This window comes from Megalobrama amblycephala, linkage group LG9, assembly GCF_018812025.1.
Source record: "Megalobrama amblycephala isolate DHTTF-2021 linkage group LG9, ASM1881202v1, whole genome shotgun sequence".
In the NCBI taxonomy this organism is placed as follows: domain Eukaryota; kingdom Metazoa; phylum Chordata; class Actinopteri; order Cypriniformes; family Xenocyprididae; genus Megalobrama; species Megalobrama amblycephala.
The window spans coordinates 7,094,424-7,112,428 of NC_063052.1; the positions used below are offsets into that span (position 1 = coordinate 7,094,424).

Here is an 18,005-nt window from a genome sequence, read left to right on the forward strand (position 1 = left end):
GAGTAAGAATTTACTCCCCGTGTGCAATCACATCATTACAACATTACATGACCCAGGCTGGTTGGCCTCTGCTGAGCCTGCAGCCAATGAGATTGCTCAACATTTAAATAGTCTAGTTCAGTGTTTGCTGTAGGCTAACACTGAATCCCTCCACCTCCCCCGTCTAGATCTGCCACAGGATTTATGTATGTCTTTTTATGCAGCAGCAGCATACCTTACATGCTTACTGCAGTGTGTCTGTGTATCTGTTAGCAGTAGCACATCCATATGTGCTATGCAGCAGCAATAATCTTCATCAACAAATACATTAGCATATGCCATATTCAATAACATGCGATTTCGAGAATTGTCATAATGTTGTCTTGAAATAATGTTATGTGACACTGTTGACAGTTCCGGCTTGTTAGAACAAAAATTAAGACAAACATGGAAGATGTTCGGGTGACATTTTCTCACATCTTGCCGTGTCATTTTTTTAGTCTAGACAACAACAAGCAAATGGAAAAAGCAGAAAAAATGGGTTTGTGTGTTTGCTGTACCTGTCTCTTCTCCTCAGGGGCTTTGAGAAACAATGCATTAATCACGGCGATAGTGTAAGTCTGGATGTCCTGATCCGTCCTGTTGCCAGAGAGAGAGAAAAAAGCAAAAATCTAAGAGAGCAACTATTAAAGGTATAGCTCACCAAAAATTATCAACATTTACAACAAAAGCATACAGAAACCAAGGGTTGTAAAGCCCCAAATGCTTGACGCCTAGACATGCACATTCAAACTTGGCTGGATGCACTAATAATAGAGCGTTTTTGTCATTTTTGGAGCCTGACAGGACTACATGCTTTCATTATATGGAGAAGAATACATGACAAATGGGTATGAATAAATGGATAAATATTTCCAATGCCAAAGAGATATCAATTATCCCTGCTCCATACCCTTGCAGATGAGGGATGAGCTGGCCAATGGTGATTTCTTGAGCCACCTTCTGGTAGAGATCTTGACTGTTGAGCACCATTGATTCCAAGATGGCTAGAGATCTCTGGAGTACAGCAGTGTCCATGGCAGATTTACACACATAACTGGCAATCTGAGGATGAAGTGACAAGTTAAAAAGGATAGAATGTATAGAAATATGGATTTTAAATGTTTAAAAGCAAGAGTTTAATCAAAATAGAGCATGAACACAGTATGGTTTAGTGTCTTATGACATTGAAGCCCCAAACTCAGTGACAACTTTTTTTATTTTATAATGTAAATTTATATTTATGTATCAGTTAATTGCACTTCCGGTTCCATCGTCCCAAAGTCAATGGGTTTTTTGATTAGGTTTTTGGTTAAATGCATGAAATAAGATCACAAGCTCAAGATATTTTCACGTTACATTGGGTCCATACACCCTTTTTTTTCAAAGCTTTTACTTGTCTTGTAAAAGGACATTGCTAACAAGTGTATAAATGGGACTAGAGGTTGTCTGCCGGGGACATTAAACGTCATCACGCCAATCATGTAAACTCATCTACTCACCAATCCGCTTTCACAGCTTCATTGTGTTTATAATCACACTTTTGTGAACTATTCTTATTCAAACTTTCATGGAAATTATTTTTAAATAATGACTGAAAGAGCAAAATGGTGGTGATGTTGAAGTTGTGCAACTGTGATGTATTTCTTTTATAGCCTACTTCTGGCAGTTTTATTTAGACTTCAAAATTCATAACAGTTGTGTTCATTTCTGAAGATTATCATGATAAACAAAATATATGTAAGAATCATAAACTTCTTGTTCACAAGAGCTTATTTTCTGCAATAATCCAAAAACCAATGGAAAAATCCTATTGTTTTTTTTTTTTTGTAGAGGGAACAAAATGCATCTTCATTTCCGAAAAAAACACCCATTGATACCCATGTGGACGCACCTTCTTGATGAAGGCCACAGAGAAGGTGTCCCAGGAGACAATGCCATGGTCCATGAGCTCCACGAAGGCCGTCAGTGTGAAGGAGAGCAGGTCACCAAAGCTATAAAAGACAAGACAACAGCCACTAGCCACGTCTCTACCGCTCACCTGCACTGAAACAACAGCTAAGCCTCAGCTTTAGAGCGATAGTGAGTGAGAAGAATCAAGTAGTGAAGCTGGAGAACAGGAGGACATGGAGTCAGCCCAGCTGATGTCCCTGTCCTTCAAAAGAGCAGCCAATGCCAGAGAGCTTGGCAGCAGGAGCAGGAGCAGCGGAATTACACTGGCAGAAATGTTCAGTGGTATCATGCAGCAGTTTGTTTGGGATATTATAGTTATGATGACTGGACACACAATAGAATATGATAGTCTTCAAAAGGAATATTGTAGGTTAAATACAACTTAAAAAGATTTTATTCAAAAATGATTATTCTGTCATTTGTTCCAAACCTGAATGACTTTCTTACTTTTGTGGAACAGAGAGTTATTTGTTTTTTATTACTATAGTATTTAATAATAAATAATAAGTTAATTTTAACTTTCCATCTATTAATTATATTTTACTTTAGCTTTATAGTGGTTAACGATTTTTAATAGTTTTAGTTTACAATAGCAACACTGGTGAAACATATTTAATGTCCATAAAAATACATAGAGGTTTGGAACAATATGGGAGTAAGTAAATTATGACAGAATTAAAATGTCCATGTTTAAATTAACTTCCATAAACAGCATCTGTAGCATACTGTTGATTAACACAGAAAATAATTATGTAGAATTAATCTGAAGGGAGGAAAAAAACAAAAAAAACAAAACAAAAAAAAAACAAGACCTTTACTGGCCAAACATAGTCATACAACCATGTCACTGATACTGTCGATAATAGCATAATTTGTATTAAACCTCAAATATTCCTTTAAGTAATAAGACAGGAACTTAATTCCGTGTTTTAAGTAAAAAACAAAAACAAAAAAAAAAAGAATCCATTTTAAATCAATTAGTTATATCTAAAAAATAATAATAATAATAATAATTCTAATCCTCATTACGGGTGCTTCTCAATCGGAAGGCTGTGTCCTAGTGAGGCTGCATATTATCTTGGCTGCCATTTTATCAATTTCTGAAGTTCTTAAGAACGTGAATATGGTCAATTGGGGTTGGAGCTAAACTGGACAGTGGCCCTCCAGGAGCAAGATTGGACAACCCTCATTCTAGCCTACAAACCTCCAAAAAACTGGACTAGGAAGGACACAGCCTTCCATTTAAGAAGAACACTATGTGCCACAGCTTTACGTTCAGATTTTTGGTTTTAAATGAATAACACTGCCCCCTATCATCACAAATACCTCAGTTCATGCCTTGTCATTATTTCTCATAACAAAAATACACATGTAACAAAAAAAGGTTACAATAAATAAATAAATCAGGCCAAGAAATCTGGAGATACAAAAACATAAATAACACTTTTAAAGTAACAGAACATAAAAAGGCAGAAATGAAACAGGAATTACTTAAAGGGATAGTTCACCCAAAAATTAAAGTTCTGTCACCATTTACTCACCCTCAAGTTGTTCCACACCTGTATACATTTCTTTGTTCTGCTGAACACAAAAGAAGATATTTTGAAGAATGTCTGTAACCAAACAGTTGATGGGCCCCATTTACTTTTACAGGTGTGGAACAACGTGAGGGTGAGTAAATGATGACAGAATTTAAATTTTTGGCTGAACTATCCCTTTAAGTTGCCTGCACTGAGCTTGGTGTTGAGTATTTATATAGCAGGGAGTTAATACAGCGTAAGTTAGACCTCATAATAAAAAGACATTAGTTTGAACAGCAATTCTTAAATATACCACTTGGAGCAGGAAGTATTTGCAGCTGGAATTGGGCAAAACCCTACAAAAAAATTGTCCACGTTGGCACTGAGAGATGACAAAATATCACAAAGGGATATTTAGTGTTGAGTAAAGTAGTTTCTGGTTGTTTATGACAACCAATCATTTTAGAGGGATCCTGGGCAATAGGATTTTAAGAAAAAAAACAGTGTTTTGATCAAGTTTAAGAGGAATAGTTGATGTAACAATTATATGGAAATGTGAGCACAGATTCTTGTCAATGAGTGGGAAGAAAAAGACAAAAATAAAAAATAAAGTTTCCCAAAAGTGATTAGTGTAAAGCTTCCCCTAAACCACCAATGTTGCCCAATACCACATGCAAAAGAAAGAAAGACAGCTGATTTGGTTACATGGTTACAAAACCATAAAATCATCAGAAAAATGGTAGTGACTGCAGCAGTTGGCAAGTGTTCCCATCGCTTTGATTGGTTTTGAGCACTGAGGCCAGAGCCCGATCATGCAGAGACTCGGCCCGGAGATTAGAGGGTAAGTGACAGGGGGTTATCCGGCTCAAGTGGAGACGCTTACCAGGGTTTCATTATCTTCTGAAGTTTCTGATACCGCCTGAAATTTAGGGAGACAAACACTTACATAGGGTCCAAATATTCCTTTATGAACCCATTATGACATTTACATTAGGAAACTCTGTGCAAAACCTATTGTTATGGTTACACAAGGTTTAAAACAAAGTACAGTATATCTTAAGCATACAGTGAGGCATGAGCTGAGAGAAAAACATAGCTGAACATAAAAACATTTCTGAGAGACACAAAGCATGCAAAGCAGAATCGTGGGAGAAGCACACTGCAAACAAACATACTGCCTTCACACGCATTTAATGCACAACATGTGCTTAACTCCCTGAGGTGGTTATGAGCAAGTGTGAAGGATTACCAAAAGTATCCATTACAAATCATCACGCAGTGTATTGCATTCATCTATGACTCAAACATGGCTCTTGTTTCGTCTCATGGTCTTGTCAGCAGGGCTATAATCCAGATATTACTCAACATGTTTGATCATTAAGGATGAGGCACACTGCCTGTTTGCCATGTCATTTCTGACCTAATGACTTGCACTGTACTTTTAAAACCCATTTAATCTTACCAGTTAAATTTGTGACCATTTTTTGTTTACAGATAAGGGTCTGCAAAAGGGTTGTTGATTAATTTTATGCAGAGTTGTCAGAGTAGTCAGCTATAAACAACTCATGCAATAGATGCTATTTACACTAAGTGCAAATAGAGATAGATGCTATTTACACATTTATTTTTACAAGTAAAAATAGCATATTTTATTAGCGATAGATGCCATTTACACTAAGAGCAAATAGCAATATATTCTATTTACACCATGTAAAAGTATCAGTTCTTTGCAATATGAGTAAAGATGCTAACTATACTTTATATTGGCAGATACTATTTGCAGCTCAGTAATTTTGTACATTAATAGGATGCAATAATATCATAGAGTGTAAATGATTATATTTATTAAAATTATTAAATGGATGCTGCCTTATTGGGAGAATAAAAACCCTCCCTACACCTTCCCCTAACCCTAACCAACTAAAACATTATTAAACACTCGTTCACGGTTTATTTCCACTTTTAGAACATTATTTTCATTTTTATTGAAAACAATTGTGTACTCAGCAAAAGGCGGATTCAAACTCACGTTGATCGCATTAAAAGCCAGGTCAGTGGCCTTACTCACTACTGCTGCGCAGTAGTCACTCCGTGACTAAGAAAGTGCAGACTGTCTTGAACATACATGTACTTTCACATGGCTGGGGTAAATAGTCACATGATCCAGACTGTTTGGCCCCTTGGAAGATGATGTCTGGGTCAAAGCTCCAAAACACAAAAGTAAATCTGGTCAAAATACTAAAATTAAACTAAAAGTAAAAGTAAATTAATTGTTTTATTTTGCATTTATTCATGATTTATCATTTCTTATGTACAGTGGGTATGGAAAGTATTCAGACCCCCTTAAATTTTTCACTCTTTGTTATATTGCAGCCATTTGCTAAAATCATTTAAGTTAATTTTTTTCCCTCATTAATGTACACACAGCACCCCATATTGACAGAAAAACACAGAATTGTTGACATTTTTGCAGATTTATTAAAAAAGAAAAACTGAAATATCACATGGTCCTAAAAAAAATGTGTAAATAATAAATGTGTAAATTTATTTTTTAATAAATCTGCAAAAATGTCAACAATTCTGTGTTTTTCTGTCAATATGAGGTGCTGTGTGTACATTAATGAGGAAAAAAAATTAACTTTAATGATTTTAGCAAATGGCTGCAATATAACAAAGAGTGAAAAATTTAAGGGGGTCTGAATACTTTCCGTACCCACTGTATATATATATATATGTGTGTGTGTGTGTGTGTGTGTGTGTGTGTGTGTGTGTGTGTGTGTGTGTGTGTGTGTGTGTGTGTGTGTGTGTGTGTGTGTGTGTGTGTGTGTGTGAGAGAGAGAGAGATAAACCATAAATACCTTAAATGTAATAAATAATAATGCAATACAATAAATAAATACAATAAATAATACATTTCATTTCTTTTTAATTTGACTTGGCTTCACTTAATGTGAAGCAACTAAAATTTATTGTTTTCAACTTTCTGTTGGATCTTATTGATCAACTGTGCAAATTTTGATTCAGAATTTTCCTATGGTTTACAATTGTGACCATGAATAAATCAATACTTTCGACTTTTAAAACCTTTAATGCAGTTTGTTTCATTGGCCAATCCAAAAACTAAAATACATATGTACACTTAGCTGGGCATAATTTTGGATTAAATGGATTAATAATCAACTGGTATAATAATAAATCAACTGCTGTGTGTCTGACAAATATAATAATTTGATATCATTAACCTTCACTAAAAGAACAAGCTTAGAGATATCCGAAACTATTTCTAATTTATATTTCTCTGGCAATCAAAACAGTGGTACTAATCAGAGTGCTACTGTGGCACATGACCAGTAGAGGGAGCCACTACACCACTAACCCCTCATCCCTCCGACTGGCTACATTCATCCCCCATGATGTCAGAGTACTCACTCCGTACCCTCAAGAGTGCCGTCATGCTTAAGTCTTTTGAATAATCATTGCCTGGTCAGCGGCTAACAGGAATCCACGGCAAGAATGTGAAACAGTGTGTACTTGTGTGCATGTGCGTGTCCACTTGGATTCCTAATGGTATGCAAAGACTGCATAGAAACCCACACATAGGCTCTTTGAGGTCAGGAGCTGTTGACACAGAGCTGCTTTATATAAAACATACCCATGGAAATGATTTCCATGGTCAGCTCTTCAGTGTACCGAAATGCTGAAACACCTCAGCTGGCGGCGCAGAGCTCCGATAAGTAAAAACGCAGCTATTGATTCAGTGAAATAAAACCAACATCCCAACGGCAGCCTAATTTCACTCAACCAGCGGAGCACCAGAGGGAAATCACTTCTGCTCATGCAAGAAAATTAATGTATCGGGCAATTCAGATAAATCTTCTTCCACAACTACTTGGAATGTGAAAAGAGCCATCGGAATAGTATGACCTTGACAAATGGAGCAAGGACAGGCATAATTAGGCATGTAACGGAAAACAAAAGCACAAGCCTGTGAAGTTGACCAGCCGTAGAGGAGACATCCAGTTTGACAGACAACCATGTCTTTTTTTCAAACAATTTCTTCCCTCTAGCCGTTTTGAAAGTGTATATATCTTACTAGCTGCCTTTGTTTCTTTAGTGTATTAATATTCCTTGACTCTGCCTCCAAGTGTGTTTCTCCAGTCCCAGTTTTCTCCCTCCATTTTTCTGCGCTCTGTCTCTCTCCTAAGGCAGTTTGTGTCTGCTGGCAGAGCTCGGCCTCCTCATGGGACCGTCCGTATAGGAGTTGAAAAAATGCCAGCACAGCAGATAGTCTATCTCCGCTTTAACCTTCAACTGAGACGGTCAGGCCACACGGCTGCTTTATTTCACAGAGGAGACTGGAGGAGGGAGTGAAATGTATACACTTCATTTATTATTAATAGATAGTGTCTGATATAAAATATCTGCAGTTTATTTGGATGATGCATCTCTGATGTGACTGAGTTGTGTTATATTGGAAGGCACATTGTTTGTGTTCGACTTCAAACAAAGCACTACAAAATGTCCTCAATCACAACATGTGCTCTCAACAAAGTGTGATTAAACACAACAAAACACAACAAAGTATGATGAGACACAACAACAAACAGTAAAGTGTGATCAAACACAACAAAAAACACTCTCAGACACAACACTGTGGCCTCAGTATTATATTGTGTCTGAAAGCATGTTGTTGTGGACCTTTTGTTGTGTTTGAAGGCACACTGTTGTGTTGTTATGCGATTAAAAGCACATTTTGTATTTGAGGGAACATTGTTATGTGTGTCGTGAATGAGGACACTTTGTTGTGCTGAGTTACAGGGCACATTTTTGTGTTGTTTTGTGTATTATGGCGTGTTGTGTTGTATTTGAAGGGGAGTCGCTGTGTTGCATTTTAGGGCACTGTGTAGCGTTCAGAAGTTTAGAGCCGGCAATTTTATTTGCTAATTTCTAATTATTAACAATGTTAAAAAAAAAAGTTGTGCTGCTTAATATTTTTGTGGATGAGGATAAATTTTATGGAATTGTTTGAAGTAGTAAAGACATTTATAATGTTACAAAAGATTTCTGTCACTTTTGATCAATTTAAAGCATCCCTGCAGAATAAAAGTATTGATTTCTTTAAAGTCCCCCAGTAGTCAATAATTGCATCCCTTAAAACTCATCTTTGATCACCAAAATGATTATTTAATTGTTTTTTTCCTTAAAAAAAAAATTCTTGATGCCTTAAAATAGCTTGAATGCAACTCTACATCCTTGCCTCATTTAGTATATGCAGTTCTATGAATATGCAAATTAGCCCCGCCTCCACTCGTACACGCTTCCCATAATGTTTATGCATTAGGTCAGTAGGTGGAGAGTAGGTGGTCTTTTGCAGCTGTTTGAACACTTTCGACCACATGAGCATCTACACCACCAACGCAATCTGGTCGAATGCGTTTTCGACACCCTCTAAAAGTGGACGAAAGTGGACAAGCTCAAAACGTTTTACACCCCGTTTACACCTGTATTTAGCTTCGTCCGCTTGTGATCCAATTGACCAAAACGCATCTTAATAGCAGGTGGAAACAGGCCAAGAGATCCATTCGTTGATGATCACACTTTGACGTGATTGGTTACAAGGTAGTTTGTGACGTCAGAAATTTGGGATTTGAAACCTCCTATTGAACAACACCTCAGAATCTCACCGAGACATTTGAATGGGCTTCATTCACAGTGTAAAATGCAAGTCACTGGCCGTGTCTTTCGGGTTTTAATTTTTAATTTGAGTTTTAATCTGCTTAAGCCCTGCTTAGGCAACAAACCAATCAGTGAATATCAAGAGCGCTGTAATGAAAACAGAGAGACAGGAGGAAAGGCAGCCAGAGAAACAAAAACAGTTACTTACTCTGTGCCGCTCTCGACCATCTGTGTAAGCAGCGAGATGCCGTCAAGGTTGATGAACTCCTGAGCAAAGGTGATGTCTCGTGAAGAGTTGGCCAGATCCTTCAGAGCGTCCAGCTTCATGTCCATGCTGGACGACTGGATGCGCTCATGCAGCTGCTGGGCCATCTGGGCCTGTTACCATGGCCACAGAAGAGGCGTGTTAATGAAAGGGTGACAGATCGTCATGTAGGAGGGTCAGGCCTTTTAGTCACACAACTCAAGGAAGAAGGCTAGACTACACTTTTCTCAATCACTGCCTTGCTGAATCCACAATGATTCCCTCATTGAACAGCATTCAGCATGCGTCAGCTTATGGTTTTACAAACTCAATTTATCCTAAAGATTCCACATCCTGTCATATCATAGCCTTTTCTATTTCAATGTCGACTTCTAATTATAAAATACTCTAAGTTTATTCAGTATCAATTTTGGCATTTGCAGTGGTTCTAAAAAGTATTTGGACACTAAAGCAACACTTAAAAAAAAAAAATCATTGCATCTGAGAACCAGTTATTTTTAAGGGTTCAAGCACGCAGTGCTGAAACCATATTGTAATTATAAGGATTTTTTTTTTCTGCCGTAAAATTGATCGTGCAGATCAAACCGTAAGGCCTAGAGACTTGGCCAGATGACAGGTCTCTATTTGGGAAGAGACTAGTCTCAGCCTCAGACGTCACGTCCATGGACCGTAGGCTGAACGCCTGATACATATGGCACACTTATCTGGAAACACTTCAGGACCAAAGTTGTCATCTGGTTGGTTGAATTTTACAGGTTGCATTTATTATTATGATTATTAATATTTATTGGCCAATGAAAGCTGCGATAGAGTCCAGACCTTCTGCCGTCAAACTGAAGGTCTGGCTACGCGAGACTAGGGAGAGACTGACAAGACCCCGATTGGCCAATAGGTGACGCTACAGCAATCAGTAATCAGCAAAGCAATCTCAACAACTCCTAGACCATTTGTCGTAGACTCAAGTGCTTTATATAATTGGAATCCTTGGCTCAAAATGAACAAAACATCTATGATTTTTAATTTTTCCAAAACCTACTTTTGCGAACTAGTCCTAGGTTTTTTGCCCAATCGGGACCAAACCAGAGCAGAAATGTTCTCTGGAGATTGAATATCAAAAGTTATCAAAAAAAGTTGAAATTTTGATTCACAGTTGCTAAAGGGTGCCAAAACGTTCTAAGTGGGCGGAGCCACTTTTACTAAAATGGCTATAACTCTTGAATGAAATTAGATATTTTCACCAAACTTGGTACACATATGTATGAGCTCAATCTTTGGTCACAGTAAAATAATAGACGATTGGACACTTGGTGGCACTATAACATGAAAAAAAAAAAAACATGAAAACAGCTATAATTTCTCAACAGTTAGTACGATTGACTTAAAAATTGGCATGAAGTGTCTTTATGCTGTGTTCACGTCACCTCGTATTAACCGAAATCTTGAGATAACAACATGTGACATTATATTCGGAGCTGTTCACGTCCTTTTGGTCCTTGGACTGGGAATTATGCGTTTCCATGGCACCACTATCAACGCCTAAATGAATCTACAGTGGTCAGGTTGTACAGCGGCCATGTAGTACATGTGGGAGCTTTCAGAAAACTCCCAGCTTACAAGCTGTAATTACGAGCTCTACGAGGACGTGAACGCTTTTTACAAGCTAGAATCTCGTAACTAGCGTAATTACGAGGCCGCGTGAAAGCACCTTCAGTCCAAGGAGCCATGATTGTCTATGAAGACATTGGCATATCTTGAAAAACATGGCCGCCATCAGCCAATGAAGTTTGAGCACCTATTAGACAAGGTTAATGGAGGCCAATCAGAACAAAACTCGGTGGGCATGATCGACTCATGGTCCGAGAGGTTTGTTAGAATTTTGAAAGAAATCAGCCTTGTAAAAAAAAAAAAAAAAAAAAAAAAAAAAAACACTTGCAAACTAGCCCTAGGTTTTTTGCCCGATCGGAACCAAATCAGCACAGTACAATTCTCTGGACTCTCTAGATCAATAATTATCAAAAAAAAATTTGAACTTTACCCTTTGTGTACCTATAACAGGGTCATTTAGAAAATGGACATGGCAAAGTACACTAAAAAAGCCTATAAATCCTAAACGAAAACTCAAAACTTCACGAAAAAAGGGGAGCACTTGCAGTATATGATTCTAAAGAAACATGCCAACTTTTATGGAGATTGGACCATAGGTGGCGCTATAACTATTAAAAGCTTAAAAAACATATTTCCTATGGTAAACTGCCTGTATTGGCTGTAAATATTTTTTTCCATCTATGAACGTGCTAAATGAAACATAAAACCATTTTGCGCAACTGTTAAAAAACCTTAAAAATCGATTGAACCCCGATAATTGCTGCTCGCAGCTATATATAATTGTAATACTATCATAGATTTCATTAATATTTTTAATTAGTTTGTCTTATAATATTTTATGTTTTCGTTTTAATTTTAGTTCAGCTTCAGTAATTTTGTTTTTGTCAATTTGTCATTTCAGTCATTTTGATTTAAGCCACCTCTGATGTACAGTAAGTGGAATATAGATATCCTGAACCACAATTCTCAACCACATCCAGTTCGGAGAAAAGCTTAAACATCATTTGTTTAAAGATAACAGCTGGTTTGATATTTTGCATCTAATGCAATGACATTCTTATACTTTTTAAGTGTGGAGTGTGTCCAAAAACTTTTTGGGGCAACTGTTATGCCATTTCTGTCCTTCTTCCCTTCAAACTAAACTTGCATGCCTTGATCTTCTTAAAAAATAATAATAAAAAAAAAAACACTTGACTGCACCAATGTAACTGAAAACAGTATCAAAATATGCTTCATCATGAACATCAGTGCTTTCTTCTGTGAAATCTGTGAAAACGAAACTATACAGAGCACTGATGACTGTTAAATATCAGTGGTGGCTGGTGCAGAACATCACAGGAAGAGAAACAGCCATTGTTGTCATTATGCTGGAGGGGACGGTTTCAAATGTCACAGACATCAGCTTTAAATATCATCATCCCCAAGCTGCAAATTCAGATGGGTCATAAGAAAAGCAGTTTCTGAATGAAAGATCTATTCTAATGTAATGTGCTTCCAAAACAACAATACGTTTTTATAACAAAGAGCCGATCCCGACATTTTCTGTAACTGGCAGAGAGAAGAGAATTGAAAATAATGACAGCTGGGCGCATTTTACGCATTGACAGGTCACGCAAGAATGTTTCTCAGCTGCTGCCTGACACTTTAGGAAGCTTTGGTAATATAACCTTTTAACCCTCACATCTGAAGGATTACAGGCCCCAGCTGGACAGGGCAGGGCTTCAGAGGATAAAGGCAGGTTACTCCTGCTGATGTAGCCTTTATATACAGTATGTATTTCTGGCATCTGTAAACTCAAATGTGCTACTCACAGCAGATGTAGTAAGCCGCAGAATAGAGCCGTTTTTGATGTTGTTGCGATTCTGTGAAGAAGAGGAATGGAAGAAGAAGAGGTATTGTTATAAGGAATATTTTAAACTAATGAACTTAGCAATACAGCTTCTTTTTGAAATTTTGCATTGAACCTTTTCAGTGATGTAGAAGTTAGTCGAGTCAGCATTCTGCAGGGAATAGGTTTCAGGGTTTGGCAAGTTCCACCTAGTCAGAGAAAATTTAGACAAACATCCGAGATTGCTATACAGTGATGTTTGTTGCTGTGTAACAAAAACAATACTAAGATAATGCGCATACCTGCAAACTCTGACAGGCAAAAAAGGTGATGAGGGGTTAGGATGCTTTCTTCTAAAAATTTCTTGGAATTAACAGTTCAAATCGTTTTCAGAAAATTCTGATATTATTATAGAACTATATGTATGAACTACAATATAAACAACTTTACAGTTCAAATAATGCAAGTTTTGACAAAAAAAAAAAAAAAAAGTCTATAAAATAATAAATCTCACATTTCAGCATAATTATGTATGTTATATATAATTAGTATGAACCAAAACGGCAGACGAGCTGAATCAAATTCACTCTCTGACAGTAGGTGGCGTATATGGAAAAGTAGAAATACAACGGTTACTGTGGTTACCCCTGTACACAAAGCAGCGCTGCATGTATAAACACTACTTTATTAAGCATCATACGAAGGCAAAATGAAAAGAAAATGCTGTTCCCTTCAGATATACATTTCCAAATAAAAACTCCTCAGATTTGCACAGATCATGTGAATGGCCTATTTCAATGTCAGAATGGCGAATTTCGCCAAAAGACGACAAGTTTGCAGGTATGAATGTATAAAACTGCATAAAAAAATTGTTTGTTACTTACCCGTCACACACTTCTTTAATGATAGCTGAAAGGGGCTTTTTCTGCAGAAAAAAAAATATATATTTTTTTTTACCTCTAGTCTTAGAACTGATATTCTACCTTATTTCTTTACAGAAAATAAACATTCTTGATTCTTCATACCCAATAAAAGTGCTGCATTCACATCAGTTTCTACAACTTTTGAGCAAATATTTGGTTGAGTCAAGTCAGGAAAACAGAAAAGAGCAACGAAGAATGAATAAAGAATTTCTGAATAAAGATGAATCAGGAATAAGGAACTTCAGGGGGATTTATCTAAGGTAAGTCTCAGTAGTTTTTATATCACAGCACTGCAGGGACTTTTCTTTCACATGGTAAAGGAATAGTTCAGTGAAAATCATATTATTTATTCACAATGTTGTTCCAAACTCATATTCAGAAGACATTCTTTTGTGGTGCAATCAATTACTGGGCACTAGGGGTCCCTTATTGGTGTTGTGTTTTCTGATGTCAACAGCCGTAGTCATGAAATGTCATTGTATGGGAAGAAACGACATGAAGCTGAGTAAATATTGACAATTTACATTTTTACATGGGCAAAAAACCAACTATACACTTCTGTAAGATATACATGCATGCATATATAAGCATATATGGAGATATAGTCAGCTATAAGAACTGACCTGGTCAATCTCCATAAGTTTGGGAAAGGCCCCCGGCCACTCGATGGCCACCTTCACAATGTCTGCTGGGGGCGGCATGGCTGCGCTGATGGAGGATGTGGCCACTCACTGCTGCCTGGCTGTCATCCAAGCCTGTAGAGGGAGACATAGGGAGAGAGAGAGGGTCACACTAAGCATACTAATTTATCAAACACATCTCTTTTTCAGAAAACTGATTAGTACAACTAGGGATGTCAAAAATACCAATAAGTAAATTTTATTCTATACAACATTCAAGATCGCTTAAGAATAAGACCGTTCACCATACAATTTATTGTACAACAATTATATATAACATTCTCCTGATTACATTCACTCACAAATATGGAAATACATTGGTTCTAAATTATATTACTAGTGTGGAAGTGTAATTATCAACAGTTAAGTAAATTTTTGCTGTGCCATTTATTTATGAAAATTTACTGTCATAAATTAAAGTGAAAAGTGACATGTGAAGGCCATGTATAGTAACCCATACTCAGAATTTGTCATATGCATTTTACCCATCCAGTTAGTGCACACATATTAGAAGTAGTGAGTACACACACACCAAACTGTGGACACACACACCCGGAGCAGTGGCCATCCATTTTCATGTGGCGCCCAAGGAGCAATTGGGGGTATGGTGCCTTGCTCAAGAGCACCTCAGTCATTTCCTGCCGGTACTGAGACTCGAACCGGCAACATTCGGGTTATCAGTCTGACTCTCTAGCCATTAGGCCATGACTGCTATCTATATGATCTTTTAACATCCACCTTCTTATCTGTTACAGCAACTCAACAGACTTCCATATATTTGATTAAAAAGCATGTTTGACGTCGGGGTCAGAACAGAGTTCCTTCTGTCCCTAGATAATTTGCTGCTAATGTGCAAAAGCTGACACTGAGGAATTCTGGAAAAACTTGAAAATGTATTTCAGGAATGCAAAGCTTTGACTGGTGCAGTGTGAGAGATCCACTCTGAACAAGAGCATTCTTCCTTTGTTATATCTGATACTTGACATTTTAATTGCTGCAGTAAGATCTACATACTTAAACACTTAGTATATTATGTCTGAACTTTGCTTTTGAACTAAAACTATGGAGATCAACTGACATCAGACAATATATACAGCACCTATTAATTTCAATAAAACCTGGTGGTGAACAATTTTGAATTAATGCTATAAAATGAAGAAAATCTACAGCAATAAGGATTTAAAAAAAAAAAAAGCTTCAAAAAACAAATTATGAAATCTACAAACTACATTTATATCCTACTCAAGTTTGCTTTGTCATGGTAATAGGCTTGTAGTAAAGTATTAGCAAGTAATTAATTAACTGGTAATTACTAGTAATTCTCATTAATTGGTATATATTGGTCATGATGTGCTATTCAATCCAAACAAACAACAACAACAACATACCAAGTTGCTGCTTATGTAAAATTACAAAAAAATATTTTGATACAGGACCTTTATACATTATCTCTGACTCTAGAATTTTTGCAACTGTTCCTTTAAGACTTCTATACGTAAATTAATTCTGTTATGGTTGGCTTGCCTCAGTGTTTTTCAGTGGGCCAAGATGCTGAGTCGTTGATGTAAACAAAGACTGTCATATATTAATGTGCTCATGGTTGTAACATCATAATGATGACAATTTGACAAGTTGACAAATGGTTCATTTTGGCAGTTTAGTTTCTATAAATGGTCTTGGTGCATTGCTGAGGGAGCTTTGTATTGTGATTAGAGTATGTCTACACAGTATACTGAACTCTTTATTTCAAAAGAGCAAGAGAAATGTCGTTTTCTTTCAGCCCATTTCAGACAGCAATACAGTGCGACAGTGAAAAGCAAATTTCTCTCTCTAAAGCACATTAACAAATATAGTCATTTTCACTTTAAAGACAAGCTTTTTCTTTATAAGTGTTATAGTCAAACTAAGTTAATTCTACCTCAATTTTCCCTAAGCATCCGGCCTACAAAATTTACTAAATAACATAAGCATTTAAAGATAAATAATTGTCTGAGGTCTCATAAAAGGTACAATAGAAGTACAATAAAACAGGAAAACATCTCCAATAAAAGGTTAGGTGAGCCGATAAAGAGAAATTGACGTCTGCTAAAGCAATATGTAAATTATTTAGTACTCCTGACACTCGGGACAGTGCGGATATTTGGTCCTTGTGGATAAACCCGGTTACATTTTTAATCCCCCGTTCCATAATGCATGGGGATGATTCTTGGAGAGAAAACAAGAACACACGCAGACTGTGAAACAAGCATTCATTCAACCCATTCAAACAAGCTGCCATGTCACTCTGCCATGACTCATCCCATAATAATCTCCACAGACACTACCCAGGCTCTGTTGCTATGGCAGCTGTTCCATCAGAAGTTGCATCTTTCCAGGGTGGTTCTCTTGGAAAGGTTTCATTCCTTGTAAGAAGTTTGCCCATTACAGATGGCATGGATTTCAGCTGACAGAAGTCAATAAATCTCGGTACCAGGTTTTATGTAAAGCTCTCAGCTGTCGTTCAAATGGACAGAATAGCTGCACTCCTGTTTGAAACAGAGTTTAATTTTTAATCCGTTGCAGTTATATGATTTGCGATACTGTAAACATAAATTGAGAGAAACAGAAGCTAAATTTAATGAGTCGAGGCAACTTTGGTACACAAGAGCACAAAATACCCTTTATTTATTGTCCACTGGCAGCTGAGCATCACCCCGTGAACACTCCACAATAGACCAATAGGGTGTGTTCACACTTGGCAGGTTCGGTTAGATTAAAACAAATGCTGGTGCGATTGCTCTGTTAGTGCTGTTCATTTGAATAAGTGTGAACGCTGCTATCGGAACCCTGGTGCACATCAAACAAGCGGAGCGGACTGAGACCCAACTTTTTGCTTCCAAACAAACTCTGGTCTGTGTTGCATTCATATTTCAGTCAAACGCACCAAAGACATCTAAACAAACCAAAAACATGACACAAGGTCACAAGATGCAACCATAAAAAAGACAGAACGCTCAAGCATACCTGTTACCTTTCCTCATAGGAAATAGTACAAGCGGTTTTATTCCACATTGTATCTTGACATGACAGTAATGCATGAAATGCTGGATATGTGGAGAATAATAAAGCCAGTGGCACACAAGCAACAGCCATGTAAGGTGTATTTTCAGCTAAAGCATTCGCATTTCTTGTCAATCAAAAAGTCCTACAAAACAAAAGCCCAATTGATGTGAAACAAATGAACATTTTTGATAGACATGGTTTCTTAAACCTACACAATAATGCTGATGAAAGGAACCAAGACAAAAACAGACTGACAGAGGGGATTTGATTTCTACAGAGGGCTTAATAGTCCAGTCAGATAAACAGGCAGGCCTAGAGATGTCTCTGTCTCTCTGATGGAGGGGGGGGGCAGGGACACACGCAGCATCGCTTCTGGGAAACCTGTTGAATTAATCAATCACTCTGCCCAGTGGCCACATCTATCACCAGTTTCCACAAAACATCCAACCTTCACTGGGTATACGTGAAGATGAGGAGCACTTTACGCTATACTGT

At 37.2% G+C, this 18,005-nt stretch overlaps 1 protein-coding gene across 5 annotated transcripts in view; it reads right to left on the reverse strand.

Moving 5' to 3' along the window:
- elmo1 (engulfment and cell motility 1 (ced-12 homolog, C. elegans)) overlaps positions 1-18,005 on the reverse strand; it is a 100,917-nt gene that overhangs the window by 49,110 nt on the left and 33,802 nt on the right. For 3 of the 5 annotated variants that reach the window (XM_048201413.1, XM_048201415.1, XM_048201412.1), the window contains exons 2-10: positions 14,412-14,543; positions 13,750-13,790; positions 13,002-13,074; positions 12,849-12,899; positions 9,376-9,545; positions 4,375-4,410; positions 1,913-2,012; positions 932-1,083; positions 540-618 (exon numbers count right to left, since the gene is read on the reverse strand). In XM_048201413.1, the coding sequence (XP_048057370.1) occupies positions 540-618; positions 932-1,083; positions 1,913-2,012; positions 4,375-4,410; positions 9,376-9,545; positions 12,849-12,899; positions 13,002-13,074; positions 13,750-13,790; positions 14,412-14,489 (780 nt within the window). In that variant the 5' untranslated portion in view covers positions 14,490-14,543. The remainder of the gene's footprint in view (positions 1-539; positions 619-931; positions 1,084-1,912; positions 2,013-4,374; positions 4,411-9,375; positions 9,546-12,848; positions 12,900-13,001; positions 13,075-13,749; positions 13,791-14,411; positions 14,544-18,005) is intronic. The other 2 variants (XM_048201414.1, XM_048201416.1) reach the window with 1 other exon arrangement.